General features: G+C 38.1%; 1 protein-coding gene across 2 annotated transcripts in view; it reads right to left on the bottom strand.

Moving 5' to 3' along the window:
- Positions 1–15,257: 15,257 nt before the first annotated feature.
- exoc6 (exocyst complex component 6) overlaps positions 15,258–26,829 on the bottom strand; it is a 45,513-nt gene continuing 33,941 nt past the window's right edge. For both annotated transcript variants that reach the window (XM_077550493.1, XM_077550494.1), the window contains 2 exons: positions 21,330–21,442; positions 15,258–19,371 (listed from right to left, as the gene is read on the bottom strand). In XM_077550493.1, the coding sequence (XP_077406619.1) occupies positions 19,245–19,371; positions 21,330–21,442 (240 nt within the window). In that variant the 3' untranslated portion in view covers positions 15,258–19,244. The remainder of the gene's footprint in view (positions 19,372–21,329; positions 21,443–26,829) is intronic.

The following is a 26,829-nucleotide window of genomic DNA, read 5'->3' as shown; positions in this document are numbered from 1 at the left end:
ACAAGTCCCCTCTTACTTCCACCAACAATACCCTCAAAGATAAAAAGGGTACAATATTGTAAAAATTTATTTTTACAATATCAGTACTTGTAATTTTACGTGTTTTAACAACCGAGTGTTTGTTCCTTGAGTTAAATACAGAATGTGAGTACTTTTGCCATCCCTGTCGATAGTAGCATGACAGCCTTTCTTTTCTAAAACTACGGTAATTACAATATTTTTTTTTTCATCTGAAACTAGAACAGTCATCCTCTGGTTCCAATTGAAGTCACGTGACGTCAAATGTGAAGGTGCGAATTTGGGCAAATTCTGAATAGTATGTTAAATGTGGGCGGCACAGTGGCTGACTGGTTAGCACGTCCGCCTCCCAGTGCAGAGGACGTGAGATTGAGTCCGGGCTTTGGCCTTCCTAGGTGGAGTTTGCATGTTCTCCCCGTGCTTGCGTGGGTTTTCTCCGGTGTCCTTCCACATTCCAAAGACATGCATGGCAGGTTAATTGAACACTACAAATTGTCCATAGGTGTGATTGTGATTGTGAGTGTGGGTGGTTGTTTGTCTCTGTGTGCCCTGCGATTGGCTGGTAAACAGTTCAGGTTGTACTCCGCCTACTGCCCCAAGCCAGCTGGGATAGGCTCCAGCACCCCTGCAACCTTTGTGAGGACAAGCGGTTAAGTAGATGGATGGATGTTAAATGTGTCTTTTGATTTTGAAAGCAAAACTATTTATTGTGTCATGACTGACAAACCTAGCTGGCAAGCCTCCAGTGTGCTGGGTTGAACGCAGAGGTCAATGTGAGGTTCATGGCCTGTCTTTCCTGGTTAAAGAGTTCAGCTCACGGAAATTTTACTTACTCACTTACAGGAAGAATCTTGGCTCATCGGTTCTGCACCTGTCCTACCCAACATTCTTCTTGTCTCAAAGTTGGCTTCTATTCAGGTGGGAGTGTAACGTACCATAAAATCATCCCTCCAGGGTGAAGTCTGTCCTTTGGTTGTCCCCCTTAACTGTTACTTGAATTGCACGTTATTTTTTACAGCAAAACTAATCAGTAAAATCTCTTATGCTGTCACCGCTGATGATTATAAGTGGTTCGACTGTGACAAGTTCTTAGATTCTTTAAAAAAACAAACACAAACTATACTTACTGTGCTGCATGTGCTTGTTCAAGGCATGTGCATCGATGTTCTTGTTGGAATTATTGAAGCCAGGGTGCAATGGGCCCTGAGTGGGAGTGGGTTTCCACCTGGTTATGTTGTAGCTGCCCAGATTTTCTCATCACAATGTGAACATGTGAAACAGGATTCTGCAGTTCAGGTGCGATACAGGAGGAGAAGGGGGGAGGGGTGAAGGGAAGTTCAAGTGGTGAAGAGGATAAATTCTTGTCTGTTTGCAGCTTCAAATTTCAACATGTCACTTTGCAAACTAATTCTAATATATAGCGCTGACCCACTTGGACAGAAATTAACATTGGCAACATGCTGAAAAGCACACATTTATTGTGAGTCACATTTTTGTTTTTATTTTTTAAAGGGTTATATTATTCATCACAAACATGCATGTTTTCTGATGGTTTTCAGTTGATATAATAATGCCTATTTTTAGGTCCAAAATGCGTAAACCTGATGACATCAACATGAGAAGGACGCAAGCAGATTATAATTGTTTCCTTGGTTGCTGGGTGTTATTTACAAAACAAAACAAATGATGGACCAAATAATAGGAGTGTAATTTTCAGTGATCATTTCTGTGATTCTGACTTGAACGATGAAGTGTTTTTGTTGCAGTTTGGAATGAAATGGCTTAACTTTTAGCAGGATGGATGGCGGTCCCCATCACAGCAATGGATCTTTTTGGTAGTGTTGTCTCTAACATCTGGCGGCTCCTCGGGGTCGGCTGACAAGGCTCACACAGAGGACTGCCGACATTGCCTGTGCAGGGGTATAAAACGTGTCTGAAAACCACTACCGGTCATCACCAAAATTCATATGCACATCTCTGTAATGCTCACTTAAACCTCTGAAAATATAAAAACGATCGCCCCAATATTTTGGATTTTATGAAGAGCCTTTTCTTTATAGTGAGCTCCTATGAGGCAAAGGCTTACCACATGATATTAAGGGACCATATCATACTGTTTAAAACCCCTCCACAGTTAACTATATATGATAATATGTTACCTTTGGTGCAATGGTGAAGTAATTTCTTATGAAATATGAGTTATTTTGGTGGCTATTTTTCGAACCAGTAAGTCGACTGGCTCACTAAAATCCCACCTCCCCCCGTGTGGCTGCCACGGCCCTTTCATGACATCGACATCTTGCCCATTCAACTCCGTAGTTTCAGAGTCCAGTTATCTCTGGACGCTATAAATATATATATATATATGTCATTTTGTCATTAATGGAGGTACGATATTTCCAAATACATTACTATTTTGTGTCTGTGTGACTATCCTGTACCTCCGTCATGCTCTTAATTACAAAGACTTTGGCCTCTTCTGGCGCTCCATTCAGTTTGATAAATTTTTTGCAGTTAGTCACCTAAGTGCTTTGTATTTTCTTTTGCTTCCTCAAGTATCTGGCTTTTCTTGCTATTGCTGTATTTCCTTGTGTTAGATGGTAGTTCATGTATTTATTATCACTCTGTTTCATCAATGCATTCTTAAATTTTCTATTCACAAATTTTTTCACAACATTTTTTTATAACTGATACATAATACATGTATTCCGTTACTCCACAAGCCTGTATGTGTACATATATATATATATATGTTGTCTGGAGTCTTTTTTGGTGTTTTGGCTGAAACTCAAATGGATGGTGGTTCATCATGAAATTTAAGACAGTCCTGGAATGTGGACATACTGTAGTTCCAACAAACCTGACAAACAAAAAACGAGTTGCCGGAGGTGCATTTTTCATTGGCCCATTCTTTGCATATATGACAACAAACCTCAAAATGACTGAGACATATTGCCCCAAACTACCATGTTGGCTAATACTAGTTCTAGGTAAAACATAGCAGAACAATGACTAAGGCTTGACAAAATGCCTGAATCATTCCTCTAATGAGTCCACGTGATTTGCTGCTAAAATTGACCTATGTACGACACCTGTTTCAAAATAGTTAAAATATCTTACTTTAGGTTGTGCAAAGTAGTTAACTGGCGCTTATCTCAGTTCATAACATGCAATTATTTTCTCATACAGGACACATTGACCATTTATATGAAGAAAACTATTTCACTTTTTAGTCGCCATCTAGTGGAGAAGATTCAAGATAATATATAACACAACAATCCCCAGCCTCCCTATTTATCTTAATGATTATCACAAAAATCTAGTATTTGAACAGGGGTGTGTAGACTTTTTAAATTATCTGTAACTGTTTTTCAGAATGACTAGAATGTATATAATTGCTTAATGGATTAGATGGATGGATCCATCCATTTTTCTGAATACAACCCTTAGAGGAAAAAGTGTGGACACTCCAGATATACAGTATACCATAAATGTTACAATATTACATCGTACATGGACATTTTTAAATCACATTACAGTATATTGTAAAAGGGCTTGCAACACAATTGTGCGCTGTTATGGGCGTGATGAATAGCAGGATCCTGTTAATGATCTTTTCTATTGACCATCATGTTGACTGTCACAACTTGGGGTGGGGTGGATTATATCACTAACATCGGATTTGTCCCACAATATGCATTAAAATCAAGTGGGATCACATTGCCTTACTATCAAACTGGTGCATCAGAGGAGTAACGGTAGAGCCGGGAATAATCCGCCAGCGCTCACTGAAGTGGCAAATTTGCAGGTCAACTCAACCGCTAATCCTCTACTACCGCTAGTTGACCAAGCATGCATTAAAGCACACACAGGCAGCAACAATCACACCAATCAACTGCAGTGTGAGCAGGCATGTTTGTAGCTTGTATCAACAACCCCCCCTCCCACTCCCTGCTCCTGTGCTGCTGACCTGCTAGTGACCCTGACACTTCAGTGAACTCGCAACCAAGTTCATCCTCTTTCCCTCTGAGAAACACAAACTCCTCATGGCCAGCTCACTGTTCTGTTTGGAGAATTCCCCTTCTGGATCAGTATATAAAAAATTCGAAAAATGAAATGAAAATCTGACGAAATGATAAAATGAACAAACTAGCCTTTTCTCCTAGAAACAATATTCTATTCAGATGTATGTGAACGCTAAAACCATATTCACACTGATTGGTGCAGCAGATAACTGAAACAATCTTTCAAACAACTAAACAAAGTGCAATTTCTGCAGAAATTGTGTGGGAATGCTGAACGCTGAATGCTAATAAAAGCTGCATTATGTGGAATGTTTGTGAAATAATTTCAATGAAAATATAATGCATTTCCTGATATGCTAGTCAGTTGGTATACACCTAACATAATGGCCATGGATATATTTCCAATGTACAGTCAGAGGTGGGATTCAAACCCGCAACCTCATGGTTACTGGAGAATGCACTTTAGCAACTGTGCCACTGAGCAGTATCAGACAGCTGGAAATGATGATCAGTTGTATGTATGGAAGTGTGCATGGAAAGTGGGACTTCAATAGTTCAATGTCAGTCCCATTGAAAACAAGTAGGGAAAAGTTGATATTTAATTTATTTTTGAAGCACGTTGAAATTTGAACGGTGTAAATTGGAAGTATTATCTGGGAGTTGTTGCATTGCTAAAAAGTGAGCAGAATAATAAGTGCCTGCGGATATGTAAATGATATATTAAACCACGGAATCTCTACACTTTGATCAATTTAGATTATCTTGGGGTCTAAATGTCGGGTTTTGACGATCAGAATACTAAATACTAAACTGTAGACCAATGTGGGATGAAATGGTTGTAGTTGTTTTGGGTTTATAGTTGATGTTGTCCATGGCTGTTCATGTGAATTACCCTCTCGTCAGACCACCCCATTTTTCTGTATCTGTTGAATGTTGCATCTCCAAGTTGCGCAGATATTTCTCGTACTACAAAATTCAAAGTCTGTGTTCACTAGCATCCTCTTTCTGGTCTTGGCATAGGCCATAACGACATTAGGGGTGTGCCAAAAAATCGATTCTCATAAGAATCGCGATTCTCATTTAGAACAATTCAAAATCGATTTTAAATGCCTCAAAATCGATTTTATTTAAATTATTTTATACTGTCTTCCGTTTGTTTGTGAGCGCCTTTATTGGGAGCGCTGTTCATGTTGTACCCGATTTGGCCACTTAGGGGAAGTGTGGTTCCACGCAGTCTGATACACTGTTAAGTTGTAGCCACATTAGAGAGTAGAAGGAAAAAGTCACGATCAAGTTATTCCAATAAAAGTTTTTTTTTTTAGCGTGACGCCGTTCTTTTGAGTGATAAAAGTGCTGCGAGTAGAGCACTAATTAGCATTAGCGAGTCAGACTGGAGTAGATCATTACGATTCCTTGAACATCTATAAATTAAAGCAAAAATCATTCTCAATCATATATTTTTGAATTAAAAACCGTTCTTAATCGAAAATCGATTCTGAATCGAATCGTGCACCCAAAAATCGAAATCGATTTGTGAGACATTCAAAGATTCCCACCCCTAAACGACATACCCATGAAGATGGGACATGGGGTTTCACAATTTTTGGAATGCTTTTCAGTACATCGTCACACAAATGGTTCAATCAAGAGAAATGGTACTCCTCAATATCTTTGCTGCTTTGTTAAGAATCCTGGCATCACTGTAGTCAGAGGAGAAGACAACACCAGCTGTGTGGGATGTACAAGTTTATAGCTTGAGGTGCAAATCAGAGGTACATTCCCGAGATGAGGTCAAGGGGAGTGTCAAGCTGTTGGTTCAACATGAGGTCGCTTGCTGTTTTTCTACTAAACATTTACTCAGAGATGTTTAAAATAAAATAGCTCTAACCACAGTGATGGCCAATTTGTTTGCAAATAAAATGTCTGTTATAACACACGCTAAAAACAGTTAGGTCAAAAATAACCGAAATTGGGTCAAAAAGGGACCGGCCCAACGGTTTGGGTTATTTATTAAACCAAAAAGTTAGGTGGAATGAATAACACACAAAACAACCCAAAAATTGGACGTTAACAATGTTTTCTTCATTTTTTGTTGTCAAAATGAATAGGCCACTGAACAACCCCAAATTCAGACAACTCAATATATTGGATTTTGGGTTATTCTTTTGACCCAGCTTTTTGGTTTACACGCATAACCCAAAGAGCTGGGTCTGTCCCCAAAAAAAGTGAGTTGTTTTGTGGGTTATCCATTTGACCCAACTTATTAGTTCAAATAAAGAGCCCAAAATGTTTGGTCGGTCCCCCAAAATTGGGTTGTTTTTTGGACTCAATTTTTTAGTTCAAATGAATAACCTAAAATGTTGGGTCAGCTCACCAAATAGGGGTTGTTTTTTGGGTTATTCATTTGACCCACCTTTTTGATTTAGACAACTAAACCAAAACATTGGGCCGGTCCCTTTTATTTTATTTGTAGCTAATTTGGGTTATTTTTGACAAGTGTTTTTAGAGTGCAAAATCAAGTTAAAATAGTGATGTTCCACAACAGAGCAAACAAACTACCTCCAGTATAAATAATTAATAATATAATATATATAATATAATAATAATTAAACAGCTTCTTCCAAATAAAAATGTGACGAGAAAATTAACTAAACTAAAAGCCAAATGTTTTTTTTTTCCCTTTCTTAAAATCATTTGCTCATAAAGTTGATAATTTTTCCCTACTTCTGAAAGTGAGACCAGTATATGACATCCATCCATCCATCATGGCTGCGTGCTGGAGCCTATCCAAATTGACTTTTGGCTTAGGGCAGCCGCCATACTGGACTGGTCACCAGTCAGACGGAGAGGCTCAATACATCTGAACTGCTACCGGTAATGTTAATTAAGGCCAGACACAACACAAAGAACTCTGTGGGATTGTGGGACTCTGGGACAAAGGGCAAGAATAACAACGCTAAAAAAAACTATCTTGGGTCAGGTTGCAGGGCCACCAACTAGACAGAGGCGCAAACTTCTCTCTCCCCAGATTTACTTTTAGATCCCAAATAGCGAGCACCAAATTGCATGCTCCCTCTAACAAATTATACACGCTGTTGGAATTGGAATTGTTGGTGGAAGACAAAACAGTTACAGAAGATAAACCTATTGCTCTGACAATTTTGGAGAATCCAGCTACCACATTAAAGCCATGTTTTGTTTGACTAAACTCATCTCAAGTATGTGTAAATTGCCAGTGTGCTTGAATCAAATGACCCGAATATAAGTTAATGCAAAGTTGAAATGATGATATGGCATGACTCCTTCTTGTGATTGGTTCCATTGTGATTGTGAAGGGCAACCAGTTTGACACACATTTCTGAACTATAAAATATGCTTAAATGACTTTTATTAATAAGCTCTCATTAATGATTAATGCCATTTATGGAAACGGTATGGTGGACAAATGGTCAGGACATCCACCTGAAAAATCTGAGGTTATGGCTTTGAATCCTGTTTGGAGTTTGTTTGTTCTTTTCATGCTTGTGTGGCTTTTTCTCTGGCTACTCTGGTTTCCTCCCACATTCCAAAAATATGTTTTTTAGGTTAACTTAAGACTCCATAGGCAGGCGTGAGTGCGTAAATAGTTGTCTATTTGACCTGCGATAGACAGGCAACCAATTCAGGATGAGGCCGCCTCTTGGCCCAAGAGAGCTAGGCTCCAGTTTACCTGCAATCCAAGTGAAGATAAACTGAACAGAAAATTGATACAAAAGCACATTTTAATACTATTAAATTAATTTAATTAAATTTCAATAACACTGCAAAAAGAACACAAGTAGCAACAATAACACAATCAATCGTTGGCTTAAGAAGCTTCAGGAGATGAACTGTAAGCTTAATGAGATCTTCAGAGTTGTTTTTATGTTGGGGAGGAATCACCATTTTTGCTCTTACAGCTGTTGAGACAGAAACGTTCCTCAGCTTTCAAAGGGCTAAACTTTCAGATGATGGCCTTCCCTGCTATTGGAATTGACTTTCCCAGGGGCCTTTCAACTTTCCTGAAAGTTTTGGGTCAATATCTTTTCCTAATGTACTGGCTGCTATGGACCTTTGAAAGACTAACAACACATTTTCTCAAGGCTAAGGTTATCAACTTGGCAAGATTGAAATTACTTTAAGTTTGTCAACTTTTCAGATTGGACTGGGACTCATTTTCAGCCCTGGAAATTTAGGGCCGGCTCACTTTAGTTCACGTTTTAATGACCATATACAATTTTACAGTTACTGTATCGATGTTAAATAGATTCCCATTCCCTCAATGATATTCATATTTTATTTGATCAAAAATTAAATTTACCTTTGAATTTGCTAACAAAATCCCAATCAGTGTTTATCTGGAACAAGTATCTGAATATGAAATGGGCAAAGGGACAAAAAGGGACACATAGGAAAGTGTGCATTAAATGGGATAAGACATTTTACATTTACCAAACACTTTAAAACTGGCAAGATTAAAGCAACTAACACTGTATTTCCTGTTAGTGTTCATATTTTGAAACAACCTCTGGTGCACTACTCAGCTGATGAAGACAGCAAGACAGCAACAGTAACATTGGAGGCTTTTCCATCATGCGTGTTGCCATTATTAGTAACACTTGTGACTGTGTTATGCCTCTTTAATGGATTATTTTTGTACAGACAGGGTGTAATCTAGTTACGGACGGTGTCATTGTTCCTATTCATATAAGTTTTGTTACTGTTGGTATAGTTATTGTGACGTTGTGACACACTTAGTAGCAAAGATAGGCAGTCATTTTTATATATAACACACACAGTTGGGATTGAGCAGTGGTGTCCAAATTATGGCCCGGGGCCATTTGTGGCCTGTCAACCATTTTTCAGCGGCCCGTGGCATGAGATAAAAACTATATTTGTACAGTTGATGGAGACTACCACTACTAGTATTTAATTCATTGTAGATTCTGTAGAACCTGTCTATGAAAATATATAATTGAACTATTTACAAGTAAATTAGGAACATTTATCTTCCTAACACTGAGGTGAATAATTGGTCATTCATTTTTAGAAGCAAAAATTGTTTCTCTGAATAGTGAACCTATTACATTAATTAATTAACTGCTTTTAAAATGGTCAGATTACTATAGATTGCTCTTGTTTTGGTTCTGTATATAAAGATGGGATTCAGCTGCTGTTTAGAACAAGGGTGACTAATCTAATGGGATAAAAGGCTGGGCCAGCCTAATATTTAAAAAAGAAGAAAAAAACTCAACTATTTGCCTCATCTCATTTTACAATATATTATTTTTTCAAAGCAACTGTAATATATAAACAATATACAATTGCTTGATTGATTATGGCACAATTTAACAAATTAAAGTTTAAAATTTTTAAAGCAGCCCTTTGATTTTTCTGGATGTGGCCCTCAGAGGAAAAATCCCTGGGATAGAGCATTGTGGATATTTTTTATTTACGTATTTGAAAACGGATCCGCGGGCTAAAGTAGTGGCACAAACTGTATGATTGCAGTCTGGCCATGTGTGAATTCGCCAGAATGCACAGATTACTCAGTCTGGACATGGGTACCTCCATAATTTTAAAGGGAATTAAGTGTAAAATTCGAATACATTAATATCTCACTTTTTTTTAATTAATTTTTTTATTCTCTCTACCTTAAGTTTACAATATCTGATAAACACTGCAACATACATTTTATCTAGTGTTCCCCATAAATAATCTTTTGAACAAATGTTTTAATAAACTGGTTCAAGTGATTCAGTACAGTCAAAAGAACTGTCTGCCGTTCCTATCAACTTAACAGCTCTTTTTTTGTACAAACATTTAGTAAATAAGGCCAATATAGTCTCTCTAACATGTGAATATCCCTGTCTGCCTATTGTATTGGAGTGAATGTGCAACCTTTTACTGCCTTGTTAAAACCTTTGATCCCTCCACTAAAACATTTGTCACCCCGGTTAACACTCAGGAAGGAGTCCTTCTCCAACTCCTCTCTCTGCTTCTGACACAGGAAGGTAACATTTGTGAGGTGAAGTTTTGTATATCAGTGTTTTGCCTCATAAATTTGTTTGAACTTGGCTGGATTACAGAGCACGGAAGGAATGTTTTGATCATTGCTGTGTTTGCACAAAAGGTGGGGAACATTGTGCACTGGTTACCAGTCAATCAGATGGCACACATACTGTAAGAGACAGACAACACGTTCACGCCATCACTGAATGCGAACTGTACATACAGTACATCTGCGGCGACAGAGATCCTCATATTCAGACATTAACCCGGGCTAAAGTTCACTTGCTGTTTCCCAGTTAGTGTGTGTTGGGGGTAGGACATGCCAGAGGGTTGGCGAATTTAGAAACATTTAATTTATAATTGATTAGGGTTGGCTAGGAGGTGTTCAGGTCACGTTAGAGTAAGTAACCCTGGAATTTGTTTGTGTACCAAGGGTGTTTGTATGCTTTTTTTGAGACTTCTATACAGTAACATATTTTAAGTCCGTCCGTCCGTCTTCAATTCCGCTTATCCGGGGTCGGGTCGCGGGGGCAGCAGCTTTAGCAGGGAAGCCCAGACTTCCATATTTTAAGTCAACATTATGATTTCATTTGAGTTGTTTTTTCTCCAGACTAAAGACTAGAGCTGTCAAAATTAATCGACAAGTAATCAATAACCAAATTAATCTGCAACTGTTTAATAATCGAGAAATAGTTTAACGCCATTGTTTCAAAATAAAATCGTCCAAATCCTGCACTCTCTCATAAGTAAATATTCTCCGATTTCTTTAGTCCTTCATCAAAGTAGACCAGTTATCTTTTGCACTTAAGACATTTGCAAACATTTACTTTTACTTTGGAAAACAATGACCAAATCAGTGACTGAATTAATTAAAAAAAAGTTGGTAAGTACATCAATTCCTCTTTTTGATATTGCTGAATTGATGTTTTGTTGGTTTTTTTAACCAAAAAATACTAAAGGAACAACAGAAATTGTTTAACAAACAGTAATTCGGGGAAAATTTATTTTGTAATACACTTTAATGCGAAATAAAATGGAATAAAGTACAATTGTATCCCATTATTTGATTAATCGATGGAATAATCAATAGAAAAAAAAATCATTTTTTTCTGATCTCCAGAAGAAAAAAAAAAGAAAAAAAAAGAAAAAGAAAAAACAATTCTAAAAATAATCGAGTGACAGCCCTACTAAAGACTTTGTTTTTCTACTTAATTTTACACACTACTGCAGTGACTCGTTTTGACTTATAAATGCTATTCTTCACAATGAACTGTACTATCAACTCTACAAAAAATAAACACATTTTATACTGTGTCATGTTTTTTCAACCATTGGCCCATCAGATACTTGTGACTTGGTGAACTAATGAATACACACTCACACACACGCACATACACACACCCACACGCACATACAAAATAATAATTATTTAAAAAAATAATAATAATAATAAATAAATAAATGAAAAAAGAGAGATGTCAAATCGTTAAAATTACCGAATGAACAATACTGAGCTCTCCAGAAAAAAAAAATAAAAAATAAAAGATACTTGTGACTTTATTCATTTAAATCTGACTCAAAGTTAAACGTCAGGACACTCTTAAAACTGGAAGCCACTTTTTATTGTAACTGCTTCTGCTGTTTTGTTTATTTAGCAAGAACTTAGCTGATCAAGGTTACGTAAACAAAAAAATTTGGGGGTTAGCATCTAACTCACAGTTCTGATGTTCAGGGTTTGACCTTTGGGTATAGCCTTCCTTTGTGGAGTTTTTCCACAAATCTCCCAGTGTTTTTGTGGGTTTCACTGCATACTCAAACTTCCTCCCACATTCCAAAAACAAACATATTCTAAGAAATCAAAGAAAGCTTTGGAGGAAATGACACTTTCTTGCTGATGTTCCATTTGACCAACTTTTTAGACTTGAGGCAACATTGACAATGACACACTGACCACAATAAAGTTTTTCCTGTAAATGTGATTTTTTTATTCCACTGAACTTTTAAATGTCATTATCATTGACACACTTGCTTTGTATTTAACAAGAATGATCAGTTACTGATGAATTAATATTATATCACGCCAAATACATTTTAAAAAATCTTTTTGAGGATGACAAAATGTTTGTTTGTCTGGAATTGTACATAAAGTAAACATCTGTAAATAAACATATTTTATAGAATGCAAATCCCAACAGCATTTTCAGTTAAACCATGCAAATGAGTTGAACGTGATTACATAATTTTACTCCTCACTTTGCCCTTATGTTTCAGAAACGCAAAAAAATAAAACAACACACAAAACACAGTTGAGAGGTCAGGATTAACCAAATGTTTAAAATGTAAAAACTGCTTTCCAAATTTATTGTATGCACTACTCTAGCATTTACACTCACCTCAAAAGGTATTGGAACAATGGGGCCAATATTTTTTGTTGTAGACTGAAAACACATGTATTTCACAAAAGATCAACATATTAACTTTTATTTACATACATTACATCTAGGTCAGATTAACATTATATTATTATTATATTTAATGGAAGCAAATTCATAGGCAAGCATACGACGGCGTATTATGGCCCACGTATTCCCTGAAAGTACTCGCAAATTTGCAAGAAAAAAACTTACAAGAAATACACGTAGCGTACTACTAACTCGAATGATTGTGCCAATACTTTTCAGTCGGGTTTTCAAATAAGCAGATTAACCATCATGTCAAGCATTCACACTTTGAAGCGTTGGGTACGGCCAGTGACAAAGACGCCTCGCTTTGCGAAGGTCCACATCCTGAGGATCAAGCATTTAAGTTAATCTGTTAAAATGTATATTTACTTGTACATTTATGTCTCCAGAATTATTATTTCCATATTCCTACATTTTGGAATTACTTTGTACAAGTAGTTAAGTTGATGTGTCGAATCTGCTGCTCTTTGTCATTCACCTGCATTTACCTAACGTATGCTAGCTTCTGATTGGTTAGTGTTAGTCAGCTGATAGGGGATCAGGAAGTGTTGTTGCTCTAGCTGCTGCGTATGAGGAGAAAAGTTTAAATTCAGAACAATCAGTCTCCATCCTGCCTTTTCATTTTATAAACAGTAACCACCAACAAATCCTCACATTAGACTATAGCTACACTCGTGTATTTCTCTTGAGTTTTTTTCTTGCAATAATAAACTCGCAAATTTGTGACTTTATGAAGTGGCAAATTTGCAAGTTTTTTCCCGGAATATTACCCCCCTCAATGTACATATACATATATATATATATATACATACATATATATATATATATACATACATACATATATATATATATATATATACATACATATACAAATATATACATATATATGTGTGTGTGTGTGTGTATGGCCCTAATCAATCAAAAGAATACACACACACAAAAAAGTTAGTCACATGTTCCAATGCTTTTGCTCACATCAAAAATAGGCGCACTCAAACAAAAAGATAAATATTTAATCAGAAAGGTTATGCAGAAATACAAGCTGAAAAGTTGATAGCTTGTCTTATATTGATCTTTTGCCCCAAAGGTTTTCAGACAAACTAAAGTAATTGGCTACACTGCCCTATTCATTTTGGGTGGAGTGTACAGTACAAACAACTATTGAATATGCAAAACATCATTCTAAAAAGAAGCCAAATGCTACAATAAGCACAGAATAACGATACATGGCATTACAAAATTAGTAATCATCATCAGGCAGGATTCCGCATTAAACCTGCCTGCATGGCTGTAAAGAAGCCAAGTCATTATTGCTGTGCTTTATGAATATACAGATTCAAAAGCCGCATTTCACCCTGAGGAACAAAAATAGAGAATTCAAAATGTAAAATTTAAAAGTTCTGGAATTGTTAAATATACAAGTATACATCATTTATCTTAACATTTCAGTGCAACCCCTCCTCTCACATTGGCGCTTAATTTTTGTACAGTAGGTCATTTGACCGACAAAAATGCATTTAACTTCACATGTATAATATTGTTAGTTTTACTATTTGTACCATTTACAAATGGAAAGGGCAGCACACACAATAATTTTTGTTTATCAATGGAACCACATTGCTCCCATCTTAAACACAGGATCTTAAAATGTTTGTAACAATTATAAAATAATAATTATAAATACATTGTAGCGATGCTGTTCACTGATTTCAGTTTCTACTCAGTTCATGTATGATACTGCATCTGACACAGTAGCTAACATTCTGTATTTATCATCATACTTAGCCAAGAGAATTCGCAAATATTTATTATAAATATTTTCATAAATCATCAGGTGACGCATTTAGATACAGAAAACAAATTCAATTCATATACAGTAGGGCCATATTCTCCTGTTGGTCTTTCTTTAAGTGCTTACAGCGACTTCCACTCATTAACTGCTACCAGCTAATGTGTGCACAATCCCGTAAGTAGCGTGACCCAATGAAATCTGAGGCTGCCTGTAAATCATGGAGCATGTTTTCCTGAGACTTGGGAATGCTATAGACAAATCTGAAACAAAATCAGCAGAGTCCTACTATCGTGGAAATCCAGACTCACTCGCGGATTTACAGAAGAGTGAGACTTGTCAACTATCAGTCGCATTTCTGAGGCTGGGCAAAGCTGAGCTAACAGACAGAATGAACCAATGAGCGAAGAGTGGACGTGAAGTCAGAAAAGCGGCTCATTGAAGTCTTTTTTTTTCTTTAAGACAACATCCAGCCAAAGACAGACAGTAGTGAATGACTTACGCGTTGTTGCGGGAAAAACTTGAAGAGTGAAGAGTGACGTTGCTCACGAAGATGACGTCACGCAAATAGACAAATTTGATTGGCCGGCCTGTTTTCGGCCAGAGCCGAATCGCTGTCTATGGACGCCTATCCAGACTAGTGATGCACCGAATATTTGGCCACTGAAAATTTTCAGCCAAAAATGGCAAAATTTTGCACATTTAAGCGAATCAAAAAAAGACAGAACTGCCATGTACTGCAATACAGGTGAGCCACTCTTTCTCCTGCAGCGCCTTCCCTTTTTTTTTTTAATAAGAGCCACTCGAACGCTTCCACTTTTTCACCAGCATACCGGTGTCCGTGCTAAATACTTTAGCTAATGCTAGCACTATTGCTATCAACAGTTTTAAACACTTACCGCTATTTCCAGGTGGCGACAGACCTGTACAGGATGCTGTGTGTGACTTTGCTGTCCGTTTCCGAAGCCGATTAGCTGGTGCGAACAAATGTATTTATTTATTTTTAATAGTTGGTGACAATGTGAATGTGCCGATTTTAAGTGCGCCACACCTTGTCCCGCCGCACGCATCCGTGTCCGTCCGTGCGAACTACATTGACTATTAAGTGCAATCGCACCGCCAGAAAATGCTCAACCCTCATTTGGTGATTAATGTACCATTGGCCAACATGTCTGCGGTATGCTGTTTCAATTTATGCGCTTGGTTAAAATGCCAGTGCTAAATAAATATTTTATAATAATATTATAATTTTAATTAATTATAAAAAATGCAATAATAGTAAAAATTGGCATAATTTTTGGGGGGCTAAACATTTTCATTTCGGTGCATCCCTAGTCCAGACCCACTTTCTCTTTCAAGAAAGTGGGTGTAGCTTGCCAGGCTAGGGTACTACAACCAGTTTGTCCCACAGACTGCAGTCAAGTCACTTAAAATATTTACGACCAACATACTGTAAATGAGATAAAAATAAATGATTTAAATTTGTAAATCATAACTACACCATGACTGTAATTGTAAAAAAGAACAACAACAACTTTAGGCAGTCAATGCGCAATATGGGCTGGATCAAAATGTGCAAAATTATATTTCACCTTCACACTAGAGTGGTGTAGAGTTGATGTACACCTTTTCCCACTTACCCACATGGGGGAATATGGCCGAGAACAAGAAGTGATGCCTGGCTTGCAGCGCCTCATTTTTGTTGTCCCTTAAAAGTGGGTCGATATTAGCTTAGCTACGCCCAGCGGTACGAAAGAGGATTATTAGGGCCAGAGAAGAGAGGAAAAAAATAAGTTTGGCAGGATTCTCACTTTATTCACAAAATTCTGACTTTAAAGTGAGATCTCAGAAATCTCACTTTAAAATAATAATAATAGTAGCACTCAAAGTCAGATTTCTGCAAACTTGTTTCCCCCCTCTTCATTGGCCCTAATCGTCTTCCATACAGCAGTGCTACATTTTACTGCAAATGGCAAATTAAGACTTGGTGAATGTTATCTTAAATGTATTTTCAAGATATTTTTGTAAAGAAATTGTGAATTGAGTACATTCTCTAACATTTCTTCAAGTCTGTATTTTGGTGGATTTTATTGAAGCACTATTTCTCATATTTATTTACCATAGTTGTTATTTTACTATTAAAACTTCAAATCAAAATCTGGACCCTTTATCAGCTGTACTAACTGATTATAAGTGGCCACACCTTGTTGAGTTCTAAAACTTCAAATCCTTTTTTGGAAGACCCTTTTTCCCCAATCAATAAATATGCAGATGACAGTTGAAAAAAATACAAAAAAAAACAGATGTGATGCGCAGATTTAGCAAATATGTAAGACTCCGTTTTAATGCATTCGTCATCCATTCAGACAGGAGGTTTCCTAGTTTTAAAGGCCGATTTTACAATAAAACACAAAACCTCAAAATTTGGCAGTGAACTTAAAACATGAGCACGAAAGACAACAAACGGGCTGCTACTCTTTTTTTTATGAACATCAGTCTCTTCAGACGTCAGACGTCGACAGACGTTTTTGTGTGTGTGTGTAAATAATGGACATAAAAGACTGAACATTCTTCTAAACACCTTCCGTAGTGGTGGGTCAGAAGAAGAAAAAAAATCCATGTTTATGAGCTTTACATTAATGAGTCAACATATTTGTGAGTAACTTGGGTAAAAAGAAATTACAATAAAACATATTATTTCCATTAACCTGTGGTGCTTTTCCTCTCATCCATGTCATTGTCTCAGTACTTTTTTGTTTCACTTTTTCTGCAGTTATAATTATTGCACCCTTGAAAATATGAAATACTAAACTAGCCTGTATTATTATTATAGTAATTAAAAATATTCTCAAAAATTATGAAATAATCTGTCACATTTGTGTGTTCTGTATTATAATTAGGAGTTTCCAGTCATATATTTTGTGCATACAGAACTAGGAGTCTGTTCACTGCACGAGGGCCAGATTTGGTGAGGTGGAAATGTGAGAGGGCCGATCATTCAGCTTCCAGTTGATTTAATTTTTCACCGTGTTCATTCATTGTCATCATGTCATAGTTCGTACGTATTGTCAAGTTAGGCCTCTTGATATTGAATTCATTGAAAACAGCCACAGACTCTTGGCAAATTAAGTCAGATTATAAAGGGGAAAAGACCCCCCCCACACACACACACACACACATTTTTTGTATTGACAATAATATGTTCTCTGCAGCCCCACTAGTCTAAATGCGGTATTTAGGTTAATATTGCATTTGTGAAATACGAGTTAAGCAGCAAATACCAGCCGTTTTTTATCAATATCAGAAGGCTGCCGAGTTCTGTCGAGTGAAAATGACATCACAGTTGCTCAGGTCTCAGGTAACAACCAATAACAGCTCAGCTTCACGGTGAACTGTGATTGGTCGTTGGCTAATGCTGCATTCGAAGAAAGTGGGAAGTCTGACTTTTCCGACTTCAAACCAGGAAGTGTGTACGGGAGCCCCCTTGAACTCGGAAATCCCACTTGCGAAGTCGGAAAAAAAAGGACCCCGACTTCACCGACCGACTACAATGTGACGTCACTCTACAATGGCGACCCCTATGGGAACACAGACCGTGAATGGTAAAACACAATTTAACGGTACTTGAATATAAAACTAGATAGCTTTCTTCATTCATAAATATTCAACATAACTTCACAAAACAAAACTTACATGACAGTATGCTGCTATCTCCCTGCATGAAACTATACGGTGAACTACTGAACTCAACTGTATGGAATCTTTATGAAAAAAGATAAATACATAAATGAAGCTAAACTGTGAGAAGGCAAGTTTGCTGGAGGCCAAGATGTGTTTTGATGAACAAAACAAAAAATAGTTTATCACTATTCGCCATTTTGGTTTTTTTTTCGCCTCGAACGCTTTCAGGTTGGAACTGAAAAAAACAACTGTGATAAATCCGACTTCCGACCTTCCTTGAATGCAGCATGAGCCCTGAGCAACTGTGATGTCATCTTCAGTCGACAGCAAGTAGCAAAATGGTCGCAGCCTGAGATGGACAAAAATGGCTGGCTTTTGCTTCAAAACTAATATTCTACAAATGTTATATTAATCAGAAAGTCACGTTTAGACTATTGAGGTCACATATATTATTGAGAAATGTTTAAGGTTGACTTCCCCTTTAAGGGACAAAAAAACAGTTACATTAGCCACAGTCTACATTTTAGAAATGAGCTGGAAAGGGTCACACAATAAGGGTTGTGCAGCTAGGAATGCGTTTGGAAATTCACTGTTGACGCCTAACATGACTGTGAGAGTGGTGCGTTTGGAAAGGCAAGTGCGCTCGGAGCATATTTTTGAATGCAACCACAAGTTTGCTCCCATCTTCAGGTGAAATATAAAGGTTTTTTTGTACATGTGTTTTTTCTACTGTGGTCAACGGTGCTGATGGGCCACACAATACTATTTTTATGCCAGAGGCTGCAGGCCGGTGGAAATTTGAACACGGTCCACATTTGGCCCTCAGGCCAGACTTTGAACATCCCTGCTCTAAAAGATTGTGCATGGTGTTGGCAACAGGTGTAAAAGTGGTAGGGACCAATATACTTGTGATATTTTAGCACGTTAGGTACCTCTGATGGTTTTCACTGTGCAACATTTGGTCGAGCACTGCAAGCACAAGATGGAGATTAAAGTGATGGACAACTGCTCTGGGAGAGTAGGACAAGATGCTGAAAAGATTATATATGGTGATAAATCTTTGCTTGGTTAGAAGATCATCTTCCACATCTGTTTCAGGGGCCGGATTCAAGTTATGTGCTTGAATATTCCTGGGAGTGGGTCATTTCATTCATTGGTTGAAAGCGTTGGCCTGACTGGGTCTTGGCAGTTTCAGTGTATGTACATGTACTGTATGTTGAATGAGTGGCACACATGGCCTTAGGAGGACATGCCGTTGACCAGGCTCCTTAGCTGTTTTACCACAGTCTCTATCAGCTTCTGTTTGTCTCTGTCGTTCTTCCTGAACTGAGAAAATATATTGTTCTTCTTACTGGTGTCCTTCATCCTTAAGAAAGGTGGGAGCAATGAAGGGAGAGACAGTTATTATACAGTTTAATTTGCTGTTTATTACTGTGTGATTCAACAAATTTTGTAACATTTTAAGTTGAAATTTGAATGAAATCTAAAACCATAGCAATTTTTATTCCAGGTTCACCCTTGGCTTAACTTTAGTGCCTGTACATTCTTAATAAAAAAATATTTGAAGTCAAATTAAATATGTGAAAAGCTGGACCTACCCTCTGTAAAGTCTGGTGGCACAACAGCAAAAGAGAGAAAAGATTTAGATAATTTCATACACACATTCCTAGAGATGTTCCTAATATTGTGGAGGTGGGGGTGTGGAAATGTAAACCTGTTAAATAGTCAATTCTACATGGACAATCAGGTGCACATCTGTAACCCAACTTTTGTGAAAGAGTTATTAGGAATTGGCATGGTCCTGGAGATCTATGGAAAATTCATCTGTAATGGTATGAGTGCAAAAGCTTACTGAAAGAGGTAGAATGCAAAATGTTGGCATGGTGACATACATAGTGTGCTTCATCTCAATATGTAACTTTAGAAAATTTCATATCTTAGTAACTGGCAAAAGCAGCAGGATAAAATGTATTCAGTGGGAAAGTTTTACCTACCGCAATTTTTTGCTGCAGTAGGTTTGACAGACCATTGTTACGTCACAATCAAGGTTTCAGCTTTTTGCGTAAAATGACATTCCTACTGATTTGCCTCTTCCATCCATCCATCCATTTTCTGAACAGCTTATTCTTATTTGCTTAAAATGTCTTTTACTAGAAAGCAGAAAGTCTTCTAACATCCGTGGACGATGTGAAGATTTAGATAACTGAGGCCTTGATAACCATTGATCTCGATATGCTTGTTTGAGTTTGGCAAGAAATTAAATGCTTTTTTCGATGTGTACCATGTAGCCTTGGGATTGCATTATGAACATATGTGGAAAGTTTAATAAAATTTTTATTTATTGGATTTTTGTGTTCAAATCTTTGCTGCGTGAACTTAAGATCATTAGTTCTGAGAAAACAAGTTTGGTTTTCATATCTTCAACAGATATGTTATCATAAAGTAACATACTGAAATGAAACACCCTGTATAGCAAGATATCAGCATGTAAAGAAAGTGTTAAAATAGTTTAACAAGTATTTAACAGCTTTCCCTGTAATCCAGGTCTTTTTCAATTCAAATGAGAATTGAAAAAGAGCTAACATGCTAAGAGTTGGTATGCTAACTTTTACTAAATAGCAATTTAAATACAGAAAGTGATTCGACACTGTGCCCTGGAAAATATATCATAACAAATGAGAAGGGCTAAAATGCAAACATGCTAATTGTAAAATAGAGCAACGTACCCACGTACATTGTAAAAGTGCCACGGCAGATGGTTAAGAATTCTACATTTGACTAACTTTGTAGTCTGATAACACAAAAAATGTAAAGGCACTTGATGAAATGCTACTAAGCTAGCAGTTGCTTTGTTAACATAGCAATATAGCAATCTGAATAGATGAAGTGCTAAGACAGATTGGTAAAGAATTTAAATCTTACTGGGTCTGCAAAATTAACCCAAATGTACAACTTTTTCGAGTGTTAGCATTGACTTATAAGCAATTCATTGAGTTGTAAAAAACTGGAACGGATTAATAGCATTTCCATTCATTTCAATATGGAAAGTTGCTTTGAGATATTAATGTTTTGAGATACGGGCATGGTCCTATCCAGGGTTGAGGAATCCAGGTCCAGAAAGTAAAAACCCTGAAACAGATTGGCTATTGCCACAGGTTCTTTACTCAACAGTTGGAGACGAGCTTGTTTCCCTGACAGTTGAGTAGAAGCACCTGTGGCTAAAGCCAGTCTGTGGTGGGGTTTTTCCTTTCTGGACCTGGTCCTGGCACGAATTAAACTCATAAGAGAGCTTGGTAGTGAAAATTCAGTGTTGGATGCACTCACTTCTCAAGTAGAGTCAGGGCTGTGGCTGGGTTTACTCGAAGGTATTTGGAGGTCGGCTGACCGTAGTCTGCGAGGTAAGTTGACCAGTCCCAGACCATGAACAGGTCCAGGAGCTGCAAACCGCACATGGACACACACAGACAAACAAACAAGAAGAAAACTGAGACTCCATCTGGAAGAACTCAGAGAACACAAAACGGTGGAAGATTGGTTGAGATGAGATAGGGTTAAGAATTAAGAAGGGACTGCAGAATTGCTTTTGAAAGGGGAATATGAAAGAAGCTGTATAACCCATGGATGTTCAATGTCCATCCATCTATCCATCCATCAGAGGAGTCAATACAACTTGATTAAAATAGCCCATGTTCAGTTCCGTAGACAGGCATAAGGATGCGTGTGAGGAGTAAAAAAGCAGCCGTGTCATGGCTGAGGTGCACTGAGGCAAAGCACCCATACGTCCTGTACACCACATCTTTAATTTAATGTAGTACAAATGTATTCCCTTCTTGGTTGGTTCGTTAAGGAGTGTGTGTGAGGAATGTGGTTTTTGACCTGTGCGTATGGAAGAAATCTTGAGATAACCTCTGTTGTGAAAAGTGGAGTCCGTAAAAATCTAAGGATAGCAGCAAGGAAAGAAGCAAGCAGGTTTACTTTATAACATATAATTGGATCACAATCCAAACTCCACTCCAGACATGTTGTTATTCCGTCTTGCATAAAGAGTCGCCAATGTCAGGGTCATTAAAAAAAGATTCCTGCTGTGTCAACAGTTTAATGAATTCCTCTTGTACAAACAAGGGGAATTCATTATCATTCATTCATTTGCTACGTGTGAAGCAGTGAAATGCTTTACTGGCTTTAGATGATGTTTCAATTATCCTGGTTAATTGGGTAACACAGAGACACCAAGAAAGGATAAAAGTGAACGATTTTGAGAGAAAAGTGAGTTCTTGTTCTAAATGTTGAGTTTTTACATCATTTTAAATGCAAACCCCCCCCCCCCCCCCCCCCCCCCCCTCAAATGACCCCTGTTTAACCTGATGGACTTCGCCCCTCTCCCCTTGCGCACCCACACACACTGTATGCTAATGTCATAGGGTGAAACAGCTGGGTGTTTAGCTCATGTTGAAAGTGCAGTGAAAGAGCAGCTTAAGGATAATACGATTATTCAGCTGAGTGAGTAAAGCTCGACAACAATGCGATTATTCTCACCTGAAGCTTAATGAAGAGCCACAAGCCAGTTCGCTTTAGAATAAACCTCTCCATATGCTAATGTTTCCAACAGCGCTTTATGAGTGACTAACTTAGCTATAAGCCTGCAAAGGATGGGCAAACGGATGTAGGATGTGCCGAGGATGTGTTGTCGAAAGCTGGTGTTCAGATCCTTTCATGACTGTGTGGACTGTTTCTGGTCCTGCAGCGAGGATGTGTCTGGCTTGACTGAAATTGACTACCTTTAGCTAGCTATAAGCTAGGCAGCATCCTCTTGCTAGCTATTGGCAGCGGTGGCAGCGAGATTCATATTCACTCTGGATCTGCAACATGCTGTGTCAACAAGTTCAGAAGGAGCTGTAGGCAGTATGGAAGTTCCCACAAAAATTCTGATGTGTTTTATAGATTTGGAGAAGCCGTTCGACTTTGGGGAATACAAGGTGCTCTGGGAGTACAGGAAATCAGAGCCCCTGACATGGGTCTTTCAGTACCTTAACAATTGGTGTCAGTAATAACTCAACAGATATCCCACTTCTCTGTCAAGCCCTAAAAGCAATAAATTTAGAGTAATTTTGAGGGATTTTGTTGGGCGAGCTGAGTCATGAAGTAATAATCACTTGTGCTTTGAGTGAGATAGAGAGGTTTTGTGTAGTCACCAGCTGTCACTGGAGGGCATTGGATTTGTGTACATTCGGAAAAAGCACTAATGGGGTCACCAACACTTTGACTTGAGCGTAAAGGTTGTGTAAAGACTGACTACAGACTGATTTCACTATTGCTATATTTTGACCAAGCAGTGCAGCTCATTCACTTTACATAACCGTGGTATGGTCGGTAATGGCATAACATTTTCGGGCTGTGTTTACACCATGGTGCCAGGAGGTGAGAGGCGATAGTTACATAGAAAGAGCTACACAATAAAATTTGAGCAAAAAAGGATGAATATACTTGTATTTTGGTTTCCAAATGTGATGACATATCGTTTGACTACTACAAGAGCTCGTCCAAAAATTTGAATATCCTCGAAAAGTGAAATAATTAGTCAAACTTTCATAGATTATAGATTCAGGGCCCACAACTTAAGTTTGTTTATTTTGACATTATTTGGGCTTCCAGCTCATAAAACCCACTAAAACAGGATGTAAAAAAATTTTGAATAATGTGAAGAAATCACCATGCATACTTCCCAATGTTTTGCATGGGAAAAAAAAGATGGGTGGATAGATGGATGGATGGTATTTTTAAAACAATGTCAATCTTCAATAGTTGGTTGGATTCTCTTTGCCTTAGCCACTGCCTCGATGCGCCGTAGCATTGCCTTGGGGGTCCTGGAAGCCCAGGCTTTATTGACGCTTGCTGTTAGGCCTTTGTTTTAGGGTCTGGTGGCTCTCTTTTTCCTCTTGATAGTACTGTATTGTGGCGCTTGTTTTCCTCTTGTAATGCAGTACTATCAAGAGGAAAATGAGGGCCACCAGACCCCAAAACAAATAGCTGACAGCTAGCACCAAGAAAGCCTGGGCTTCCAGGACCCCCAGGCAATGCCACGGCGCATCAAGGCAGTGTTTAAGGCAAAGGGATTCTCAACCAACTACTGAAGATTGACATTGTTTTGAAAATACCATCCATCCATCCACCCATTTTTTTTCCCATGCAAAACATTAGGAAGTATGTATGGTGATTTCTTCACATTATTCAAATTTTTTGAAATCCAGTTTCCATGGGTTTTATGAGCTGGAAGCCAAATAATGTCAAAATAAAAAAAATAATACTTGAAATCACTTAAGTTGTGGGCCCTGAATCTATAAACTATGAAAGTTTGACTTTTTCAATGGAATTACAGAAATTATTCAACTTTTTGAGGATATTCAAATTTTTGGACGAGCACCTGTATTTGCCTGGTTTGTATGCTAGTCACAGGCAAAAGCAATACAAATATGTCATTTGTTTTCACTGTGTAAAGTGCAGAAATACTGGAAATGCCTAAAATTGTCTATAGTCGCACAGTATGTAGAGGCCTGTTTGTGTGCCATTCAACATAATAAACTCAAAAATGTTTCTCAAGTAAAGGAAGACCATTTAGTCAAAGTAGGTGTCCATGAAACCCTTCAAAAGTGCATCTTGATTACTTACATGACTGTTTTCGTATACACCTATTCTACCAAAGTACAATTTCATGTTGCCTTCTTCGAAACACTTTTGACAACTACAAATCAGAAGCAAGTCTCGCCCATAGCCAGCACTTCACATTTAACCTAATTACAATTAAAAAAAAAAAACGAATATACTCATCTCTATAAAGCTAAACGTTTCTTTAGAACATCAACAGAAGTATGATAATGGGATAGTAAATGGATGGCCTGAGTGTAACCTCAGTCAGTGAGCCGGGTTTACGTGGAGACCATTTTGTCATTCCGATTGAAGATCTCAAATCCCTTCACCTAAGGCTAGGATTAACATGTCACGCAAGCAGGTGAATAAAAGGGTGCACACACTCATCCGTCAATCCATCAATTTTCTTCTGCTTATCCAGGCCAGGTTACAAGTGCAAAATAAGTGCAAAATAAGGCGGACTTCCCTCTCACAAGCCACTTTGTCTAGCTTTTTTGGAGATGTTCACAGGCCAGCCATATGATGGTTTCTCCGGCGTGTCCTGGGTGGTCCCCGAGTCCTCCTTCTTGTGAGGCATTTCTGGAGCATGTCACCAAGGAGGTGCCCAGGAGGCGTGCTAACCAAGGTGACTGAGCCACCTCATTGGGCTCCTTGCGATGCGAGGAACAGTGGCTCTACTCCGAGCCCCTACCAGATGACTGATTCACCCTATTTCTAAGAGAGCCCAGACATTCTTTTGGCCACTTGTAACTGCTATCTTCTTTTGGTCAGTAAACATGTGAGAGTGAGAATAGGATTTAGCTTGGCCAGGAAATTCATAGCTGTGCCTTTTGTCTCTACTATGACAGATCAACGCAGTCCGCATCACTACAAAATGATGCTGCACCGATCAATCTGTCCATTTCCAGCCCCATTCTTCCCTTACTCTTGAGCAAGAGCCTAGCCTAGGTTCACAACAGTCATATGTGACCCAAATCGCTTTTTTTTTTTTTTTGCCTTCCTGTATCAGATTTTTTTAATGAAAGTCTGAATGGCTCAATTCCAATTATTTTTCAAACCCGACCTAGGTCACTTTGATATGAGGTCCTAGATCAGTTACGCATCCAAAGTTTTGCAACGTGACCTCCGTTCGTCAAGCCAAGTCGCATGTACCTGACCTAAGCATCATCAAAAGCCAAATACAGTATGTGCTCCTCGTGGGCATTGGGTCGGGGAGCGTCCTCGAGAGACTACTGTACTGTCAATAGTCCATGAAATTGCAAAGTTGTTGCGAGTAATTTACTTTATATTTGACTTGAATTGAATCACACTTGAAACATGAAGCATAAAGTGGACATTTGTGATAACACTCCTTTAGCCCCACAGCGTGCAGCAATGACGTGACATCATCATTTGTAGACGTCTCCATGAAATGTGATCGAAAGCTTGGCTTTATTTCCTGAAAATATTTTTACCGCGTCCTGCATTGCTCGTATGTAGATATGAAACAATAAAAAGATAAGCCTTTACATGCTTTGACCATACACGTCATGAGTAGTTTTGTTCCGATACCGTTTTTTGGCCCCCGATACCGATTCCGACACCCAGCTTTGCAGTATTGGCCGATGCCGATACTATACCGATACCTAAGTTTGTTTTTTCTCAACATGAAAAAGCTGTCCTGCCATTAGTTCAGAGCATTCAAGGGCCAATAGGATATCTTAGCTTGGCATGCAGTGACCATGTCACACATCAGTGAATGTCGTGCATGAGCAAGACACAAGATGCTGCATCCAAAGTCCTATATTAGCGTCAAAATGAATGGTATCAGCATGTTACTTGTTAGTGCTCACTGATACCGATACCACTGTTTCAATGCAGTATCGGGGCCTCTGCCGATACCAATATCGGTATTGGAACAACACTAGTCATGAGTGACGTTGTCTTTTCTTCTGCGCATATGGGTCAATTTAGGGACGCATGTGGTTCACACCCCAAAAAATAAATAATAATAATAATAATAATAAATAAGGATTTCACCAAAAATCTGAATTGAGCATCAAGACTTCTCCATTAGAGGTTTTAATTCTGACTTGGATGGGGCATGTCATCTTATCTTATTCTGACTGAGGTCAATGGGCTCAGACTTTGAAGTGCTGCTTCTCATCTCAATTGTTGAAAATCATGATTTGATGATGCC

This window comes from Vanacampus margaritifer, chromosome 18 (genome assembly GCF_051991255.1).
Source record: "Vanacampus margaritifer isolate UIUO_Vmar chromosome 18, RoL_Vmar_1.0, whole genome shotgun sequence".
Taxonomy (NCBI): domain Eukaryota; kingdom Metazoa; phylum Chordata; class Actinopteri; order Syngnathiformes; family Syngnathidae; genus Vanacampus; species Vanacampus margaritifer.
Note: the sequence above shows the minus strand (reverse complement) of the source record. Positions and strands in the feature narration are given on the sequence as shown.